Source organism: Eurypyga helias, unplaced genomic scaffold (assembly GCF_000690775.1).
Source record: "Eurypyga helias isolate BGI_N326 unplaced genomic scaffold, ASM69077v1 scaffold25920, whole genome shotgun sequence".
NCBI lineage: Eukaryota > Metazoa > Chordata > Aves > Eurypygiformes > Eurypygidae > Eurypyga > Eurypyga helias.
In genome coordinates this window covers 5,999-26,021 of record NW_010224185.1, presented here as the reverse complement: position 1 = coordinate 26,021, position 20,023 = coordinate 5,999, and the positions used below count along the sequence as shown (strand labels likewise).

Sequence of the window (20,023 nt, the reverse complement as noted above, 5' to 3'; positions counted from 1 at the left end):
CCTCCGGCTCCCCGGCCGAGGCATTCGCCGACAAAATCCCCGTCTGTTTGAAAACGAACGCAAGAGCGCCCGAGCTGCGGGCACCCCGTGAGAGGTGCGAGTGTAACGGCAAGTGACCATACGTCCTCGCCCTGGCAAAAAGTAGGGTCTAGACCACAGGTCTAGAAAAGCAAGGTCTTTTCTCATGGAAAACCCAATAGACGTAAAGATCCGAATGGTATTTTGTGATCTCACAGCCTGTCGGGTTTTGCAACTTTACCGCACAAATATTTTGTGCATGATTTTAAGGCTTTGCTACATCTGTTCCTTCCTCATTTTCTTCCTTCTGGCCAGTAACTTATTTTTTTCCTTTCCTCCTGCGAGAGAAACGCCGAATAACACATGCTGACTTACTTGAGTTGTTGCCAATATTTATTTCAAATTGATAGACCCGCAGTGAAAAGTCACTGCAATATTAACAGCTGTAATGGCATGATGAAAGTCATTACTGGGAAAACAGACTAACCATAAAATAAATCAACAAGCTAGTACTGCTCATCCTGACTCAGAAAGCCTGTGTGTATATACTCTGAAATAATTGATCCGGTGATTTTTTTGCAACTATTTCAAGTTTCACTAAGGCTGAAATTGTCATAGTCTTATTTGTTTGTACACAATTTGTTTTCATGCCGCACAACGTGATGTTATGTATAAAATCATGCCCCAAATATTTTTAGCTTATGGTTCTGGACTTAACTTTCTCCGCCTTTTTTTCCCTGTACACAAGCACAAAAAAGTCAAGTCTGAGAATGACAGTCTGTCTTAAAGAGAACTCAATACGATTTACGCACTTAGAGCTGTAAACCAATTTTAAATTGATTTTCTTAACTTGTGTTTTCTTGGGGAAGGAGACAAATGTGCTTTGTGCCAACGATTTTTGTGTGTGTGTCCCCCTCCTCCCCTTACATACACTACCATTATAGCCCCGTCTCAGAGATAAGGTCCTTTTGGCCAAGCCCACCCGCGCTGATTACGGAATCCCCCCAAGCGTCCCTGCCTTGTAGGGCCAGAGAGACCTTTGGTAGCACTTCCAAAACTGGAAATTTAAACCTAGATCTGTCACAGGCATTCCACACTGCTACTCCTATTCCATGGAACTGATGTGTTTTATTTGCAGATATGTAATTTCCTGAGTAGATAATTTATTGCTGAGGTTTGACTAAGTCCCCCCTTTTGGGCCATGAAATCCCTGCGTTTGTGACTTTCACCTCTGGTTGGCCTTTAAGTTTTCCATCATTTTTGTTTATTTTTGCAGATACCAGTATGAAAACTGATTTTAGTCGGACAGATCTAGACTCCTGGATACGTTGTTTATCTAGCTATTTTCGTATTTTCTTTTTTTAGATGATCACATGTGAAAAGACAGGCACATAAATTCTGCAAAACTATAAAATGAATACCAGGGCAGACTATGCGATGGACTTCAAAAACAGCCTTTTAAAGTATTAAAAGTTACTTTAAGAGTATGTGCATTTGAGGATAGCTGGTAAGAAAAGCTGAAGAAGCAAAATTCTGTCTCTTTTTCTGTCTTTCTTTTAAATTATTTTTCTTTTTAATATTGTTACAGTTCCTGGGCAATTGTTGCAGTTGGATTGCTGGTTCTGGTTTTTATTGCTCTGTTGGCTCGTGTTCTTGTCAAAAGAAAACCACCAAAAGACCCGCTGTTTTATGGTATGTCTTGGTAACAATGAAGCAAAATTCAAAAAGTGTTAATTCATATAAATGGTAATATGCGGTGGTTATTTCAGGTTGAGCATTTAAGGCATGGCTTCAGAACCCAGTCTGGTGAGGTGCTAAGAAGCCAAGAAAGACAGACTGGGGAAAAAGGAGAAGGAATAATGCTTCTTTTGAACTTTTTTATCCTTCTCAAATAGGAGATCCAGCTTAGGGACACACCAGACCTCGTATCTGAAAGGAATAACACTTGACTTGGGCTGTGGAAGTGTTTGAAATACCGTCACACCTGCCCTGTTAAGATCCTCTTGGTAGCAAGACCACAGTAACCCTCATGGCGTGTCTCATCCCAAGTGGATTCGTTGGGGATTTTTGAAACTTTTAGACCTCCAAGGCTTGGTTCTTCCTATGAGTGAATTCCAAAATTCTCCTGTTATTATTATTCTGTGTTAACTCACCTTTGTTACATATAAGAAAGTTCAACCCACCCCAACTCCTGTCTTGGGCTGTCTGCAGACTGGGGCAAACATTTCTATATTGATACTTTGCCATGAAAGATTAGAGGTAGTGATCGCCTTTTAAAAGGAAACCTTAGATCTAGGTTGCCGTATAGCAAAAATCTAGAAGAAAAGCCACTGCTGTTAGTTGAAGTTTTACAAGATGTGCCCACAGGCAAAGCAGTGTGCAAACCGCCGTCCTCATTACAGCTCGTAGGCGTCCGTCCCCAGTGTTCGGCGGGAGGCTGGGAACTCTCAGTTCACACTGAAGTCAAAGGAAATAACTAACATAAACCTACAGCAAGTAAATTTCCTGCCTCAAAGGGGTGATTTGCCAGACAGCCTCCTATGGACTGCCCTGGCTAACGCAGTTTGCCTTGCTCACTTCTAAAAATGGCAAGTCAGGTTTCCCTCTCAGCCTCCTTTTTGTTGTCCTTTCTCCAAGAGACGGCCGCGGCCAAGGTTGTATACTTCATCTGACCAAGATTTTTGAAAGGCTGCATAGTCCTTTCTGCAGACACTGGCTGTGCCTACAGCTCTATGGAATTTCATGTTCCTAAGTAAAGCTTCCTCAGAACTTTGTTGACTAAGTTAAAAAATACTAAGTCATATTGTATGTTAAAATATCTGTGACCTGGGAGTAGATGCTTCTAGTTCAGTAGATCTCTGCCTGACTGAGTTTATCGGACTGTGAAGCAACTGTGTGATTCCAAATCGTTATTAATTTATTTTTTTCCCTTTATCTTATTACAGTTTACGCTGTATTTGCCTTTACCAGTGTAGTAAATCTAATAATTGGACTGGAACAGGATGGAATTATTGATGGATTCATGACTCATTACTTGAGAGAGGTAAACAATTGTTTGGTTTACAAATGTAAATCAAATTTTTGCTATAAATAACTGTATAGTAGTTGTCACAGAAAAAATAGCTGTTTCATTATTTTTATGGACAAAGCCTTCACTGCCTTGAAATCACTGATATTTGGGAAAAACAGCACACCTTTCTTTCCAGCTCCAGTGTCAGTTCAGTTCGTTTAAGTAACTCTGCTCTGTGTTAACTGCTGCGGGAATTGAACTGGCTGCGTGCGTGCTCGGCACTCGGGAGTGGACGGGTGCTGCAGTACCTAAACGTGTTACTGAGAAGGAAACAAAATTGCTCCTCTTTTTTTGCCTAATCACTTTACTAAAAGGAGTGAAAAAATGATGATGCCAGATACCTCGTCAGCAGAATCTGTTGGCTGCTGAATATCAACATCCACCAAAAATAGCGCACTAAGAGCTCAATATGAAAGTCATTGAAGTCGTTGAAAAGATTCCATGAGTTTTAGTGTGAAATGAGCTGGACCTTAGAAGGTTATAGGTTGCCATCAATGTGTTCACTACTCTTGAAGATCTCTAGGTTGCTACATATATCCTTATTTGTTCCATGTTAAAAGCATCTTTATTTTGTAGCTTTTATCGCCAAAATATGGAGAAGTAACGTGTCCACAATGTAGCAGAACCACTCTGAGAGTCATGCACAGGAGTTTTCCCTTCCATCTTGCACCCTATTTTGGAAGTATAGAACAGATTTAATTATACCTGATTCTACCTAAATCAGGTTTGTGCTTGGAAATGTGTATTGTCAGTCAGAAACTGTACTCCTGGATTGAACGAGCATCACTTACTTCTCTGCAATTGTTTCCTGCTCTTCTTTATTAATTGATTATTTGTTATTCTTCCTCTAGTCACTGTATCTTTTTAAAAATAAACGTTCCCTAGGGTGAACCGTACCTGAACACAGCATATGGCCATGTGATCTGCTATTGGGATGGCTCCGTTCATTATCTGATGTATCTGTTGATGGTGGCAGCTATTGCATGGGAGTAAGTCACTTTGATTTGTGTGCTGTTGACTTTGCTTGCGTTCTCATATAACCTACAAAGGCCGCCTTTTCTACGCAGTATTCAGGTTTTTCTTTCAGGACTGTTTCATGTCTTAGGCCAAAGCAACGCTATTAAGGTTCCATTACTTTTAGGAATTGTACCCTCACCAGTTTACCCTTTCTCTCAGGTGAATAAGCCCAGCAAATGCATTTACTTGTAATTTGTCGTCTTCACTCTACAGCAGAGTGCTCAGAATGCTTTCTGTTAGTTAAAAGGAAAGCTTAAAGATGATGCATGTTAAAACCCTGTGTGAAAAACCTTTCGTTTCCCAAATAATGTATTTATGATAGGAATAACGTATTGCTTAGCATGATGATGATCTCTCATCCATGTTCGAGAGTATCAGGCAGCTTAAGAGCAAATGGTTATTTGTAGAGGTTATTATGTTTCTTGCTGTTATAAGTACTTAAATTCCAGAGGCTAACCTTACGTGCTGGTAATAGAAGCAGTAACAGAACAAAATTAATTATTAATTCATATATAGTCTTGTACAACCCGTGATGTGCAAAATCGTGCAGTCAGCATTCACACGAGTGAAACGTAACAGCTAATAACCGAGTATGCACAAATCCTGTACTGTCCACGTGATAACCTTCTCACATGAACGTAGGATTTCTCCATGTCCCCCTCTCAGAGGCAAGAATCCACTGTTGACTTGTGGTATGGATTTTAAAACCTTTACGAAGATACAGCCATGGCAATCAGTCTAGTACTTGGGGGTGACTTGGGGTCGTGGATTTTTAGGGGTCGTGCAATAATTACATCTTGTTTTCTTTTTTAAACAGACAAAGTTACAGAACCATTGGCCTCTACTGGCTAGGTTCTATTATCATGAGCATCATTGTCTTTATGCCTGGAAACATTGTGGGTAAGGACACTGTTTCTATGACTAACTTTTTCCTGTGAAACGTTTTCTAAACTCAGCACTTGACTATCTGTATTTCACTGCAGTATGGGTTCTTTTCTGTAATAATATGAAAGAGAAATTTTAGGAATTTCAGTAAAGAGATGCAGTATATTTCAAAATTTAAATATGAAGAGGAGAAGATGGAGACCAGGATAAAAAAACCCACCAACTTTCAATTTACATTATCCTCAAGAAAAAAAAGTAGTATTGTGTTTTGTTATAGCCTTAAGGCTTTCATCTAAACCAGGTTTAATTAAAGCAATGAGACAATAACTGTCTCTTAATATAATAAAAAAATACAAATCTTATTTTGCATAAAATTTACAGTTTACTTAATAGCCTGACTTTCAAGCAGCTTACAAGTGGCATCCAAATCTCCGTTAAAAGTGCAATGTGGAATAACATTCCTAGATTTTAATGTAAACAGCGCCTAGCTGTGCTGCTAGAGCTTGAAATTTTAATAGAAAGTTTACATCATGGTTACGGACGAGTGGTTCTTTAAGAGTGCTGCCCCTCTAAAGTAAAGATTTCTTTTTTAGCAACGCTTAAATTGATGCAAAGTTGACAAGTGTTCAACTGAAAAAAATGTTCATGTGTCCAGATCCTGCAGGCAGCTTTCAAAAAGCTTGCTGTGGCCCCACTTTTTATGACAGAGGAGGAATATTCATGGTGCAGCCTGGGGCCAGTCCAGTTCCCTCCTTAGTAGATACACACGCCCCACAGAGAGAACAGTCAGCAGATTTAATGCGACAATTCTCTCTTCCCTCTAGGAAAGGCCAAGAAACTTGTTCTCAGGAACATGTTTTCTGATTTCCTGTCTGACACAGAGTAGCCAGTATAAAAGTCACAGTTTTTCCCGATTTATCTGGGCTGAGGAGAGCTCTCTGAATTTATGTTTTGTCTTCAGATATTAGTACAGGCCTGTAAGAGACATCAGGACTTCAGAAAACAGATGCAATATCAGATCTTAAAAAATGGATACACTCGGTTTTTTTCCCATTTTTTAAAGAACGATGTCTCTACTTGAAGCAGGTTCCAGTAGGAGATTTCAAAGCTCCTAGAATTACCTAGTGCAGAGTGACAGAGGTGGTTTCCTGTCCCCTCAAAACCCCCCTGATTTCTGAAACACCTTCCCATCTGATGGTCTCTCTGTCACCTGTGACTCTAACACTACTGAGCACATGATTTTCAATGAGGTTTGTGTTGCTTTCATAGAAATTTCTGATGTTTTATATTTACATTACCATAGCTGCTTCAGGTTTGATATTACATACGGTATTTTTTAACTCTTCTGCCACACAGCTTACGAATTCTTCTATTTTTTAACAGGCAAATATGGAACAAAAGTGTGTCCTGCTTTGTTCTTAAGTGTGCCATATATTTGCCTTCCCATATGGGCTGGGTTCCGAATTTATAACCAACCTTCAGTAACTCACGAGACTCCAGCCAAGGTAGTGTTGTTGTACGTATGTGTTGGCTACTGTTAGGAAAACTGAATATGCTTGCTGTTCCGACTGGGTTTTATAGGTTCCTCGGTGAGCATGGAATGTACCGTAACTGCTCGATGTTATGACAATTGCTGCCAGGCTGTGTAGGCACTGTAAAAATATCTGTACCGCAGGACCATTTCATTGTGGTGGGATAAAGGAAAAGCAAAAGAATCTCATGTTTGGAGTAAAGGACCCATTTCTAGGTGTAATTGTGTTACTACTCTCTACCTATGCAGTTTCTGACTGTTTCGCATTCTTAGCTGATGAAAATACTGACACATATCAGCTTCCTAAAGCACCACAAAATCCACTGCAGTGAAAGTATTCTTCTGCAGATTACAGATTACAAGTAATTTAATGATTATTTGGTATGTGCATTCTGCAATATTAGATTTTACAGGTAAGATGCTGTACATTAATTGATATGAAAATTATTTACACACCTCTTACTAAAAAAAAATCTGTAGAGATGCCGTTTACTTAAAACTCCTTAGACTTTCACCTTTGAATTTAATAGTTGGGCTGCAATATGATTAACTGAGCAATCAAAAATTGCAATAATAGTTTATGCACTGTTTTACTAAAAAAAAAAAAAAAAAAGAGAAGACAGATTTTCCCAGAAATATATGAAAGAAAATATTCAGCAAGCCATCCAGGATTCTTCAGTAGGAAAGAGGGATATAGACAGATGTTTGTGCGTCCTGAAGCTTGAAGAACCACTACAGAATCACCACTTTTAGGGCAAATCCCTATGAAAAGCAAGCTGGGGGAGACTTCGGGTGCCAAATCCTCTTCTACCCTCCTGCATAGGCTCATAGGAAACCTTGTCTCATCCCAAAGCAATTTGAACTGATTTACTTAAAGGCATCACTAATTCTGGCCAGAAACACGTTCTTTAGAGTCAACAGGGCAGAGAAGTGCCGTTAAAGGTAGCGATGGTGACTTTTGCTGTATATATTACTGAGAACATCCTTTGCATGGGGGGGTAGATGAAGGTTTTAGTTTTGTTTTCCTAGTCCTGAGAACACCGCAGAGACTGCTATTATAGAAAAAATTATGTGATGGACTGCTTATTTGCTGAAATATTGCCATGACCCCTATGAATATCAGGAGCTAAACGGCTTACCTAGGTTTGGTGTTTTATTTGGTATATATTGCAGAGCCTTAATTTTTAAATTCTATTTCAAAAAGAGAGTGCATAAAAAGCTGGTGATCTGAAAATTTACCATTGCACTTCCTAGTGAATCCTTTCCTGTAAGCCTAAACTTCCTTGCTCAGAAGGTGATAGAAAAAGCCTTGATTGCTTTCAGTGGGGCCTCCTACCCTTCCTAAGTGCTTTCTATTTTCAAGTGGTATCTTGTCTTCACAGCTAATTCATGCTCCACATCCGAGCATAAATACTTGGTTTCAATAACCATACACCTTAAAGTGCCTTTAAATCACCACTACTCATAATTTTTTCATACTTTTTATACAACTCTGTCCTAAATTAAGTATTTTCCGGGAAATAATTGTGTGTAATGCTACTAATCGGTTAGCTAATCTAAGTCCTGAAAATATTTAGTTCTCTTTCAGTAGATCATTTGCAATTAGCTGTAAAAATGAACTTTTATTTAGCTTATCATTATTCAGAATCGGTGTGAAGAGATTTAAGAAAAAATGTAATCATGCTTTTAAAGATGACGGTGCAAGTATGTAGAAAAATACTTACATGAAAGCAACGGAAGCAAGGAGTATTCTGTTGGCCAAGGTATTAACTCCTATAATGTTATTATAAACCCATTACTTCAAAAAAAATGAATGACTGTGGGGACAGAGAAGAGGTAATCGAGTTTTGGGTGTTCTCTAATAGCGGTGGGTGCATGGGAGAGGATTGGAGTTATGCCCTCATTTAGAATCCAGCCAAGCTGTGCTGCAGTCTTTCCAACACGAGCAGATTTAACTATGAGCATATTACCTCAGAAAAGGTTAATGTAATTTAAAATCCTTTAACAGAATCAATACACATAAATTCAGAGGAGTTCTGAAGGGACTGACTTCCAGGGACAGCACGTAGATTATCCCGATTCCTTAAAACAGCTCATGTGAGGAGCCTCTCAGAAGTTATGGAAAATAGCTTTTTCCTGGAAGTGAGAAAAATGGCAAAGCATGCCTACACGCTTCCTTGCTACACAAAAGAAACGGCAGGGCAGGCGGGATCCACGCAGAGTTGTTTGTGATAAAGGGTCACCTCTACTCAGCCAGTGCTCTTAGCACCTTACGCGTTTCAGCGTGCATTGATGTGACTGCGGGGCTGAGAGAAGGGCCAGGCAGAATGACCACGTGGCTGAGGTCTGTCAGCAGATGCCCACCGCCTTTCAAATTCTTCCTTCTGCTTTTTTAAGCTTTGCATTTTCATTTAGTTTGCATAGTAACTGTGCATAGAGAAAAAAGGGTGTGGGTTTTCTGTGCCTTGGCAATTTCACAGACTTGTGCTGCACCAAATATTGTTTCCACTAATACTGGCTTGGTCTCCAAAACCTCTTAGCACAAAGTTCTACTGTAGCTTTGTGATCCCAGTAAATGTGCACGCTCACTGAACAGACCTTCTGAAGTGAGGAGTGATACATACATACGAGCTTCATACTTAGACAAAAGTGGAAATAAAATGTGTCCACCCCCAAATTTTCCATTATCCTTAGGTAGGCTACATTGGAAAATGACTTGCAACTCAGCAGCCACGGGAGGCCTTTGTCTTTCATAGGAATAAAAATTAGAATATACATATTCTTTGCAGGCAGTATTAGAAACATCGCTACACTAGTACTTTAAATACCGTAAAGTGACACCTATTGCCACAACAGACCTGTTGTTTGTGTTTGAAAAACAAAGTTGTCACACTTTTTCTCTGAAAATGATCCTTTAAAAGAAAAAAAGAAATTGTTTTATGAAAGGGATGGCCTTTGTGTTTAAAATAGCCTTATTTTCATTCAACTGCAACTCAGATATTGCAGTTCTTGCTTGGGAATTGTGCTTGCAGGATCAGTTCTCCTTTACAAATAACTTTATTCACAAGTAACTTTACTGTGAATATCTTGATCCTGAGTGCTTTAAGCTGTGCCTCTGCATCCTAATTATTGTTTTCTGCTTCAGAGACCATTCCACAAGCGTGTAACAGGAAGGAAAACAGGTTTTTCTTTTGCTGTCTGCATGCCAACACACAGCTAATAAAAAGGAAGAGGAAATGAGTAACACATACAAGCGGGGAAGTTTTTTCTCGGAACTACAGAAAGATGTAGTTATAATGTGCTTATAATTGTGTCTGTGACTGCAGAGTGCTGAAAGTGTACCTCAAACTATTTCCAACGTTCTTGTGAGTTTTACCGTGTAGGCAGAGAGGTGCCTTTGGTTCCTCCAAGCCATCTTCCATGCTATCTGGCCTTTGCTACCCATAAGTGTGAACCCCTCACAGCGAGGATTCCTGTTCTGAGGCCAGAACAAATGAACAAATATATTATTTGCTCATTGAACACAGCAGAAAACTCAGCTGGCCACAGAAAAGCGTTTATTTTATGCCAGCGATACTCCATTAATTTCGGTAGTGCCACAGGATGCTGAAAACCAGCGTTCACTGTCAGTAGTGAGACGGACCTTCCTTCTGCTCTCCCTCCAAGCAGTCCTTTTACAAAGTGTATTAGATTCAACTCCAAACGTTTGACACAAACCTACGCCTCCGAAGCTTTTCTACGTAGGGACATTTGGGAAATTGAATTCATTCCAATTAACAAAAGAAACAACTTTGAAGAAGTTAGTTATGCTGCTTCCAAGCCTTATGTGATTTCAGAGTTAGTGTCTGTCTGATTTACGTTGCTTTAAATGTAAGCTAATCTGTACTGAAACAGATTGAGTTGGATCCATCCATTCCTAGAGTTTATTCAGATTAATTTTCCTGACTGCATCCTATAAAGTCTGAAGTCACCTTTTTAGATGGGCAAACCTTTCTGTCTCCGAAATCAGCAGTTAAATAGGGTAACGTAACCGAGAGCTCACTGCTTCTATCAGTGTTTCACCACTTCACCCTTCTTGCAGTGACTGATCGGGAGTTAAATACCTGTCGTGTGCAACCGGGCTACACTTACTAAACACGTTCTGTGTTGCAGGTGGTTCAGGAAGTCCAGAAGAAAGGACTCTTAAGACGACCAATAGATTTAATGTTAGCTGCATACCTCATTCTCGCAACGGGGTTTTGCATATTTAGGGGCATGGTAAGTTGAAAATAATTTAATATTCTGGCCTCTAATTTTCAGTGAAATTTGAAATCATTGTGTCTGTGTGAAAAAGTACGTACATCTTGGTTAAGGGAAATCCTCTGACTTTCAGGGTTGGAATAGGCCTTAGATATATACAGGACAGTTTGGTCATTTATGATAATTAATGGTGCTTTGCTTCTCTGCTTTTGCCCTGTGTAAAGTATGTTTTTCAAAAGAAAGTAGGTGCACAATCTAAGTAACATCCCAAGTGCAGATCAAGGTGACCTAAAACTGTTTTCATCGGTCTGGTGTTACATTTAGGACTAGAACATGGAGACAAACCAACTAAGTTAAATCTGTATTCATGTTTATCTAATCAGAGATGCATAGTTAAAATTAAATAGGAAGCCTAGTTAATTTACACAGCATGAGACAGAGGAGAACATCTCCACCTGGAAAAAAAAAACCAACAAGATTTATCCACGTTACCTGCACATCATATGTTGTTTCTACTTACCAAGAGCTGATTTTAAAAGAAAGTTTGCTTTTTAAGCACAGTTGATTGAATTAAAATTTCTGAGGGAATTAATCAGTCCTGAAAACAACTGAAGTAGATAAATCCATTAGTAGGCAAATCTAGGCCTTTGTCAGCTCTGAAGTGTTTTCTGGTCTAAGCAGAAGGGGTGTTGTGTATCACTCAGTGAACAGAGCTCAAATGTTTAGGTGTCTTGGCCTGCGTGCTTGATTTGTAGATCCTGTCTAGAACAGTAAGAGGTGACAATAAGTACCCAAGCAACGTTTTATTTACGTAGCACAGATTGACCTTTGTAGTCCCGCTCCTCACATTACTCTGTCACCTTCTGCTGTTTCTCTGAAAATGTTCTTTTTTTCTTCTGACTTGTCACAGACCGCTCCATTTCATATGGAAGGTGCTACTTCAGCGTACCACTGATGCAGGTTAATCAGCTGTTTGACCTGCAGTTTCGCTGTGGGAGATGTTAATCGCGTGCCCCAGCATCTAACTTGGTTCTGCAATTCCACTTCCTCATTTCTCAGAGGAGTTTTTTGTCGATTCTGCGAGTGTGGTCATTTCCTTATGTATTTTGTTTAACAAACAGGAACCACCCACTGGCCCTACGTATACATACAGAGATCAACTCTGTGTAAGCTGCAGTAACCATGATTTTGTGAAAAAGCTAATAAAATGTAATCCACTGTAGCCCACCCACACCTCCCTACTAGATATCCATGTTGGGAAGGACAGGGAGGAGTAGCCACTGTTTGTAAATCTTGGCACTTCCCCCTCAAAGTCACACAACAAATACACATGGAATTAAGTTGCACAGAAGTTTTTCCGTTCTGTAAGTCAGACATTAACACCACCTTGCCATGAAACACCTACAGCTCTTGGCACGGGTTGCTAACTCATTTTAGAACAGTATTTTTTGGTAGCAGTTTTAAGGGCTACTATGAAAAGCAACTACTTTTGCAACTGTGTCTCTCCATTATTGGGAGCTTTGTTTGTTCTACAGAAATGTAAAATACAATAATCTCCCCTTTGCTACTCTCTTTTAAAAATTATTATTTTTTAAGTAACACCTGTCTCTGCATTGCTCTCCACTGTTGCCTTGCCACAATGCAACTCTTTCCTTGGACTACATCCATAGCCTGCTAGCCTAAAATTGGGTGTTTAAACTGAAGTTTCCACTGCTTGAGCGCTTTTCCATTGGAAAGTTCATTTGCTGGGATCAAAGTCTGTTTGTCAGAGTAAATCGATAGCAATTACACTTTTACTACAGCACAGCCAACTGACTGAATTCTCTTCCAGTCAGAATCTTTAAAGCAGGCTTAAAGTCAGCATTTCCTCGCAAACCCTCGGAGCAGGAGCTGAGAGGAGGCTGCATTTCAGCTTTTTAATTGTCGATCAAATGGATCACCTCAGCAACAGATTTTGAGCAAGCCCCCGGGGTAGCAGTGCTGCAGGTCACTAGAGAATCTTTTGGGCTGGTAACAGGTGTCAGGTTTTAGAACAAATACGTTGTTCACAGGAAGTTTTAAAAATTCTTCCTAGATTGCTCTGGATTGCCCTGCTTAACTCTGCCGGCTATATATCCAACTTCACGAGCCTTATATAAAAGATCCTGCTGCCTATCCTAAGCTTCAGGTAAAGCATTGACTGTGGAGCATAGAGTGTTAAGAATTGATTTGTTAACTGGCACAAAGATGAGGCCACGGGTTTCACACATGACAAGATCGACAAGGGAAGTATTTGTCCACGGCAAGTGAAATGGTATCTCCTATTTTCTACTACAGCCATTACACAGTACCGACTCTTCGTTGTGACAAACTTAACTGAGACTGAGAGCAGTTACCTAGAGTTACACATCTTAATTGCTCAGGCTTCTCATAATACAGTCCGTGAAACAGATCTGCATGCTTTTTATGCTCATTCCCCTTCCTTAGAAGGGCCAAGTAGATTTTCCATCTGTAACAATGGAGCAAAAAAGGGGTATAGTAGCAACGAAAAATCTCTGCTGGACCTGTTCTTTCTGGGAAAGGGGTGGCTTGGGTCGATCTCACACTCCCCACACCTGAAAATGCAGCGGAGCTTGAGAAGTGGACACCCGCGCTGTGTGGGGCACTGAGTAGTTCACACCACGCTGGTCTCGAGGCGTCGAGGGGCAGGAATACACGTCCTGAGATGAAGAGGATCTGTGCGGGCCAAAGCTGTCAGTATTGGTGGAGGCCTTAGGGTAGGTGGATCCAGTCAACAGCATCTAGGTGCAAAAATCTTGCCTCACATACCTTAGAGTGGCAAAAAGGCCTGGGAATCTTTGCTGCGAGGAGTGTGTTTTCCATAGTCTCAGCTCCTCAGTCAGCAGCTGGCTAATTCTGACACGCGTCTCCCTCACACTGGGAAGCAACTAATGTTTCTGTTTAAAACGCAGATGCTGGCATACATGTTCTACTCCGTGCCATACTATGTGGTTGCTCTGTATGGCCTGCTGGTGCCCGGCTGTTCCTGGATGCCCGATTTGACTCTTATACATGCTGGAGGACTAGCTCAGGTATTTCTTTGTACAATGTTCACTCTTGCATTACAAATTAGTAAGTAGAGAACTCTGGAATAAATAAGGAGCCCAGGGCTTGATCCTCCCAGGTGGGTTCTATGCCACTGTGACCCAGATCACCTTTTGTAGCTATAAAAAACTAATTTAATGCAGTGGAGAATCAAAGAATATGTCTCTAACGACTGCATGTTTGCTTTAGTATACTTCTCTCCTTCTGCAGAATCTTTTTATTCGGCTTATTTAGACCTTATTGAGCACTGTGCACTCTTCAGCTGAGAGCACGAAGGAAGCCTGTATTAAAGCTGTAACAGTCAACTGTGTTAAAAAACCCCAAACCACAACAAACCAGTAAAATACGTTGTTTCCGTAATACGTTTTGGCCAACTAGGTAGCCTGAAAAATATAAATGGAAAGAAGTATCTGCTAGTCACACAAAATGAACAGTATCAGTTGATGGTGTCGATGTAACACTGAGAACCTCCTGGGCCACAAACCACAGTAACACCAAGATGCTGGCATTGCCAAAGGCAGACCTATGATCCCAGTTTAACTCTTCTATTCTGATTCCCTGAAATAAACAACTGTAGTTAATTACTAGATGGGCCTGATGGTTATGAGAAGACTGGCCAAAACAAAAAACTTGTGACATATAGATGACTGTTTTATAGTTGAGACAGTGCCAATTGCTTTGTACCGGGCGTATGAAATGAAACATCCTCTGAGCATCCAGACAATGCAGAAAATAGGCACATAATCCTGCAACAATAATGAGAACATAAGCACACGGCGGTAAGTGTAACTCAAGCACCACTATTAGAGACAAACCAACCCTTTGTTCCCCAGGCCTTATGTGACAGCCCTGGATACACGCTGCCATCCAGCTTTACTGCCCAGTAAGGATGGGGGAGTGGCAGTTTATTTTCTATTTGTGAGCAACTACCACAGAGAATATGAATATATTTATTTTTAAAACCCCAACTGTTTATAGAGAATCTTGAATCGCGAAATTATATCAAACCAGAATCAGGCAAACATATTGATGAGGAGGTTTAAATGCTCAAAATGTATCACAGATATCATACAACAGTGTTTGGCCCAAATCTAATCTAAAAAAAGCACAAGCTAGCTGAAGTAGGCAAGCCAGTGTCAGGAACTTCTCTATTGATAGACTGCTCAGGTTTCATGAATTCTGCAGACCGTCAGGAAAGAAACTGGTCCTTCAAAGATGGTTTAACGCAAGGAAAAGTAAACCAGAAGGCAGAGTGTGCTGACTCTCGCCATCCTGCATCCTGAGCGCAAAGCTCAGCCTCCCAGATGGAAGGGAAGGCGATTTTTGTTTGGTTTTGATCGTTGGCGTGTTTGGTTTATAGTTTTTTCTTTTTTCCTTTCAAATGTTTCCCATACCATTTTTTTTTTTAATGGCACATTGTACCTTTTTGCTGTATGATTAACACATGCAATGTTTTGTTCCTGAAGTCTAAAACCCGCCCTGCTGTCCCTTGGGGTTTAGCTTCAGGATAATGCTGATTTACCCAGCAGACAAGGAGAGGAAAAGCTACTGGTAACCCAAAGCTCACTCTCCATTTCCCATTTTTCTCTTTAAAGCACACCCTAGGCACCTGCAAAACCGTGGGCTAACGAAAAGAACTGTATGTTGCTGCACACTCCCCACGTTTTATCCTGATTCAAAAACCGTTTGAAGTTTAGGGGAGGGTTTTTTGATAGTTTTTACTTTAATGCAGTGCAGAATGAACTTCAGTCATCCCACAACTGAACGTGATTTAACTGATTTGACCTGGTGATCTGTGAGCAACCTGGCATGAAAAATGTGTGTGACAATGAACCGAGGGCTCTCCTGTTATTTTTGGGTTTGGGCATTCTGAGGCACAAAACACATTTCCAGGTTCGTCTACCATTTTCTCAAGTTAAAGCAGTGTAATTGATAATTAAAACAAATAGTTAGCGGAACACCTTGCAGAACAGGTGACTATCTAATGATGGGAACAGTGGGCATGAACACTGCTCCTGCAGACGGGGAATGTGAGATTTTAGCAGTTTTTATTCCTATCATTATAAAGTTCATACTTTCTACAAAAACAATGCCCAAATAACACGTGAGGCATCTAAACTAAGGACTTCTGAAAATGTCCAGCCTTTCACACACACAGAGAAATATTTACCTTTTCAGAATTACATACAGCTCTCAAATTACTTTGTTACTAACCTTCAGACTCCAAAACCAGGCTGTGGTCCTTACTGGACTTTCTGCAGCTTCAGGAAGAGCTCTCTAAATGTCACATGACGGAATACTGAGCTTGGATTATACAAAAGGGTTGGAATAATCGCTGTGAACTTGATAAAATTGGCACTTCCCCTATGCAAGGGAGCCACACAGAAAGGGATGAAGAGCCATAGCCCAGCTACCCAAAGCCACTGTCTCAGCAACTCTCCATAACTGACTTCCCCTCCCTACTCTCAGATGCAGAAAGATTTTTCTCTACTCCTTCTCCATCTAAGCTTTTTCCTTTATCCTGCAATTTCTGGCAGCTAGTTGCTGTAGTGGTGACGTCTACAAGAGAACCCAAACCCCAAGAATGTGTTTTTCTAGGTTATTCTCCGCCCTCCCTATCGGATGCCTTTCCTTAGGCTCATAAGAGCTGCTCCACATCCCTCCAAGATCAGTTAGTGTCTTTGAGTTTAGCTGGTTTTAGAGAGAAGGCACAGGCTCAGGGCAGTGCCAGCCTCCTGCACAACAGGGACCGCACCCAGCGGTACCCAGCAGCTCTTGTCCCGCTGCTTAAAATCTCGAATGTGGTGCAAGTCCGCTTGGTCCTTGAAAGAAGAGCAGGACTGGGCTGGTGGTGAGAGAGAGGTCTGCTTTTAGACCCTGCCCCAGGCAGGGGAAGCAGAAGCAGAGTGGAGGCATGGAAAGGAAACACATGAGAATAAAGACATCACACAATTTCCACAGAGGCAAATCGAATTGAAAACAACCACAACTTCAACAGACTTAAATATCCTTCCCCATAATGAAACGAAAAAGCAACGTGTTGTATTGCCGAACAGGTCTAATAAGCAGTAGCTTCACTAGACGTTGCATCATTAGGTAGTGAAAATCTTCAGGGACTGCAAATAGAACAAAATGTTTCTGCTCTTTTTTTAAACAATGCTCACAGCTCACTGATGTGCCACAATTCTTGTCAGAGACAAGACCACACAGTAAGGTTTAGATCTTCGAAGGCATCCAGGAAGGCTGTGGGAGCGCTGGTTCTCTCAGAAACAGTCCCTTAGAGCTCTTCCTGACAAGGCTTACTATGGACTTACTATGAATTTACTACCAACTTACTGTGATGTGCAGCTGGCTGTTCTTGGAGACAGGCAGCCTTGCAATCCTCCATGGAGAAGTGTGTAGCTTAGCAGCTCGTTCACCTGAGAGGAGGCTCTGAAATACTACCAGGAGGCCGTTAGTGTCCCGGGAACCACCAGACAGCCCCAAACCCCCTGCCTGGAGCCTGGCTACCTGCTTGGGAAGCTGCACCCACAGAACAGGAGGCCGGTGCTGCCGAGCACCAACCCTGCCTGTGCTGAGGTGGCTCCCGAGGCGAGGAAAGGTAGCAGGAACCTGAGCAAGCTCCTCTCCTCTTCTGATGTATGGGCTCGGCCTAACCCTCTGCCAGAGGGGTGTAGTGAAACACCTCACCGTATTTCACTTACCCTGATCTGAACTGTGCCCGTTGCGAGTCCAAAATAGCTCCTGCTGCAGGCAGAAAAGAGGACGTGATTTGGCCATAGCGTACTCCTCTGCCTTCCTAAAATCCTGGTGTCCCTTTCTCCTGCTCTGCTGGAGATCAAGTTGATGTCTGTCTTCTTAGATCTCCACTGCCAACTAAGTAATAATAGTAAAAAAAAAGGGGACACACGATAACGTGAACGAGCCATGGCTTGAAATAGCAGGTAACAGATGGAGACAAAAGACAGCGACTATCCTGACGGTTCTATCTTTAAATGTTTGTTTATGCTAAAAATACGCTCTGGCCCAGCAAGCCTGTCGTTGTGCGTAACCTTCACTGCGCACTTAACCTTCAGAACCGCCCCCAGCCCAGAAGCCACATAGCGCAGATGTTTTCTGAAACCGTCAGGAGTTCTGGGCGCAGAACCTGGAGGGCTGGGGTTAGGATTCAAAAGAAACCAAAACACTCCCTAAGATAGCTGCCAAGTTCGTATTTTCTGACTCGGAGTGAGTGTCTGTGTCCCCGGGACACCCACCACAACGTTCCCAGGTGGGCGGGTGCGAGTCCTGTCCCGCTGCTGGGCCGAGGCTTGGGGTGCAGACACCACGGTGCCGCGGGCTGCGGCAGCCCTTCGCCTGGGGAGGATTCAAAAGAAACCAAAACACTCCCTAAGATAGCTGCCAAGTTCGTATTTTCTGACTCGGAGCGAGCGTCTGCGTCCCCGGGACACCCAACACAACATTCCCAGGCGGGCGGGTGCGAGTCCTGCCCCGCTGCTGGGCCGAGGCCGCTGCGGCAGCCCTTTGCCTGGGGAAGGAGCACGGGCCCTTGGGGCAGGTACCATCGCCTGGAGCCGAGGGGGAAATCCTAAAGATCAGTGCCACCACGCGTGTAAAACAAACCTCCTGCCACGGTCCCCACCGTTCCTCTGACACCAAGGTACTTTAGCTCAGACCGCACTTCTATACCGCTGTGCGGAAGTAGGATGGATAATGCTGGAATAAAAGGGTTGGCTTGGAAAATGGCACTGGAGGTGCTTACATGCATGCAGATTACGCTGTCTTTCTAACATATACATCAACTTTGCCCTTTTTTTTAATACATATGTTATATACACACCACAGGCTCAATTTTCCCATATCGGTGCTTCTCTTCACGCTCGAACTCCTTACATCTACAGAGTCCCCGAAGAAGCAAAACAGTTTTTTTTGGTATTGAACGTCATGTATGGGATTCTTCCCCAGCTCCTGGCTTACAGGTGTGTCCACAAGCCCGAGTTCTTTATGAAAGCAAAACCGGAAGAAAAAACGGAATAGCACAACCGTTTCCCGCTCCTCTTTTTGGCTACGTCTGCCGTCGGGCTGGGGTGGAACGGAACTGCTCAAGTGCGACCCCAGTGAAGCGTGTAAGATGTGTAAAACCGCACAGGTGTGTAAAGTTGCACGGTCTGTTTTGTTCATCCTACTCAAAAAGGGAAAATAAAGACGACTGCCCTCAGTACCACCTTCTCCACATGTTGACTTTGCGCTGCAGCGGAGCCGCTAGATCCCGTAGAGCTGTTTTTAAGTCAGCTGCTTTGACAGTTTTAGAAATAACTGCGAGAAGTTAAGCAGTAACAACACCGATGTCAGCGCTTAGCCTCCACGCACTGAGGAGCATCGGTGCCAGCAACCCCTGTGCAGGGCCACCGTAGCACGCCACGCTCAGGATTCTCAAGTGTGAAAACTGTGTCACGTGCACACGGTTTAATTGCCCCAGAGTACGTCTTGTGGGTCAGCCTGGGGAAAATCCCAAGGAACCTTTGGAGAAGCAGTCAGCTCTTAGGGTAAGACTCCCCAGATGACAAGCACAGCGTATAGTTTCATTAATTCTTGTAAGGCTTCCCTACTGCGAGGACTGCTCGGCTCCTCGGGGTTAGGCATGCGCTTACCAGCGGCTCCGAGCTGGGCACGGAGGGCTCGTCCCGTGACCAACCAGCACGTGTTTGCAGGGAGGAGAGGTTTGGGGCTGTGTTCTTCCTTCCTCGTGCTGCTGGGCCAGAGGAAGGAGCAGCAAACGTAGCGCCCTTGGTTGGTGTACTTGACGCTTCTGTTTGCCACCACAGCCATTTCTACGGCCTCTCTGTAGTTACACTACAAGTGGTACCTTTCTCACAGGGGAAATCAGCCGATACGTTTTGACTGGAAACACTTGATTTTGGGATGTTGACTTTTGGGTGTTTTGGTTTAGAGAATTTTCACTGTCTTTTTAAACCTGATGGGTAACGAGGAAGCGGCGGCTCAGGCGCGTGCCTGTTGCGCCCCGCGCATGGGGAGTTTGCAGCAGTGAGGAGCTCGTCCTCTCCATTCATCCCGCCGGACCCTGCGGCGCGGCTCACGGCAGCGCTCAGGAGAGCCAGCCCATGGCTTTGTGCCTCCAGGCAAAGGGGCAGGCCCCAGCTAACCCCCCCACGCCTCGG

At 42.6% G+C, this 20,023-nt stretch overlaps 1 protein-coding gene across 1 annotated transcript; it reads left to right on the top strand.

Annotated features, from left to right (window-relative positions):
• Nucleotides 1-1,606: 1,606 nt before the first annotated feature.
• On the top strand, nt 1,607-18,911 carry TM6SF1 (transmembrane 6 superfamily member 1; the record flags this gene model as incomplete). The annotated part of the gene is made up of 8 exons (XM_010160849.1): nt 1,607-1,710; nt 2,964-3,061; nt 3,974-4,077; nt 4,923-5,005; nt 6,374-6,495; nt 10,674-10,778; nt 13,712-13,831; nt 18,690-18,911. Coding segments are annotated over 8 exons (928 nt in total), but the record flags the coding sequence as incomplete, so codon positions are not given.
• Nucleotides 18,912-20,023: the final 1,112 nt, after the last annotated feature.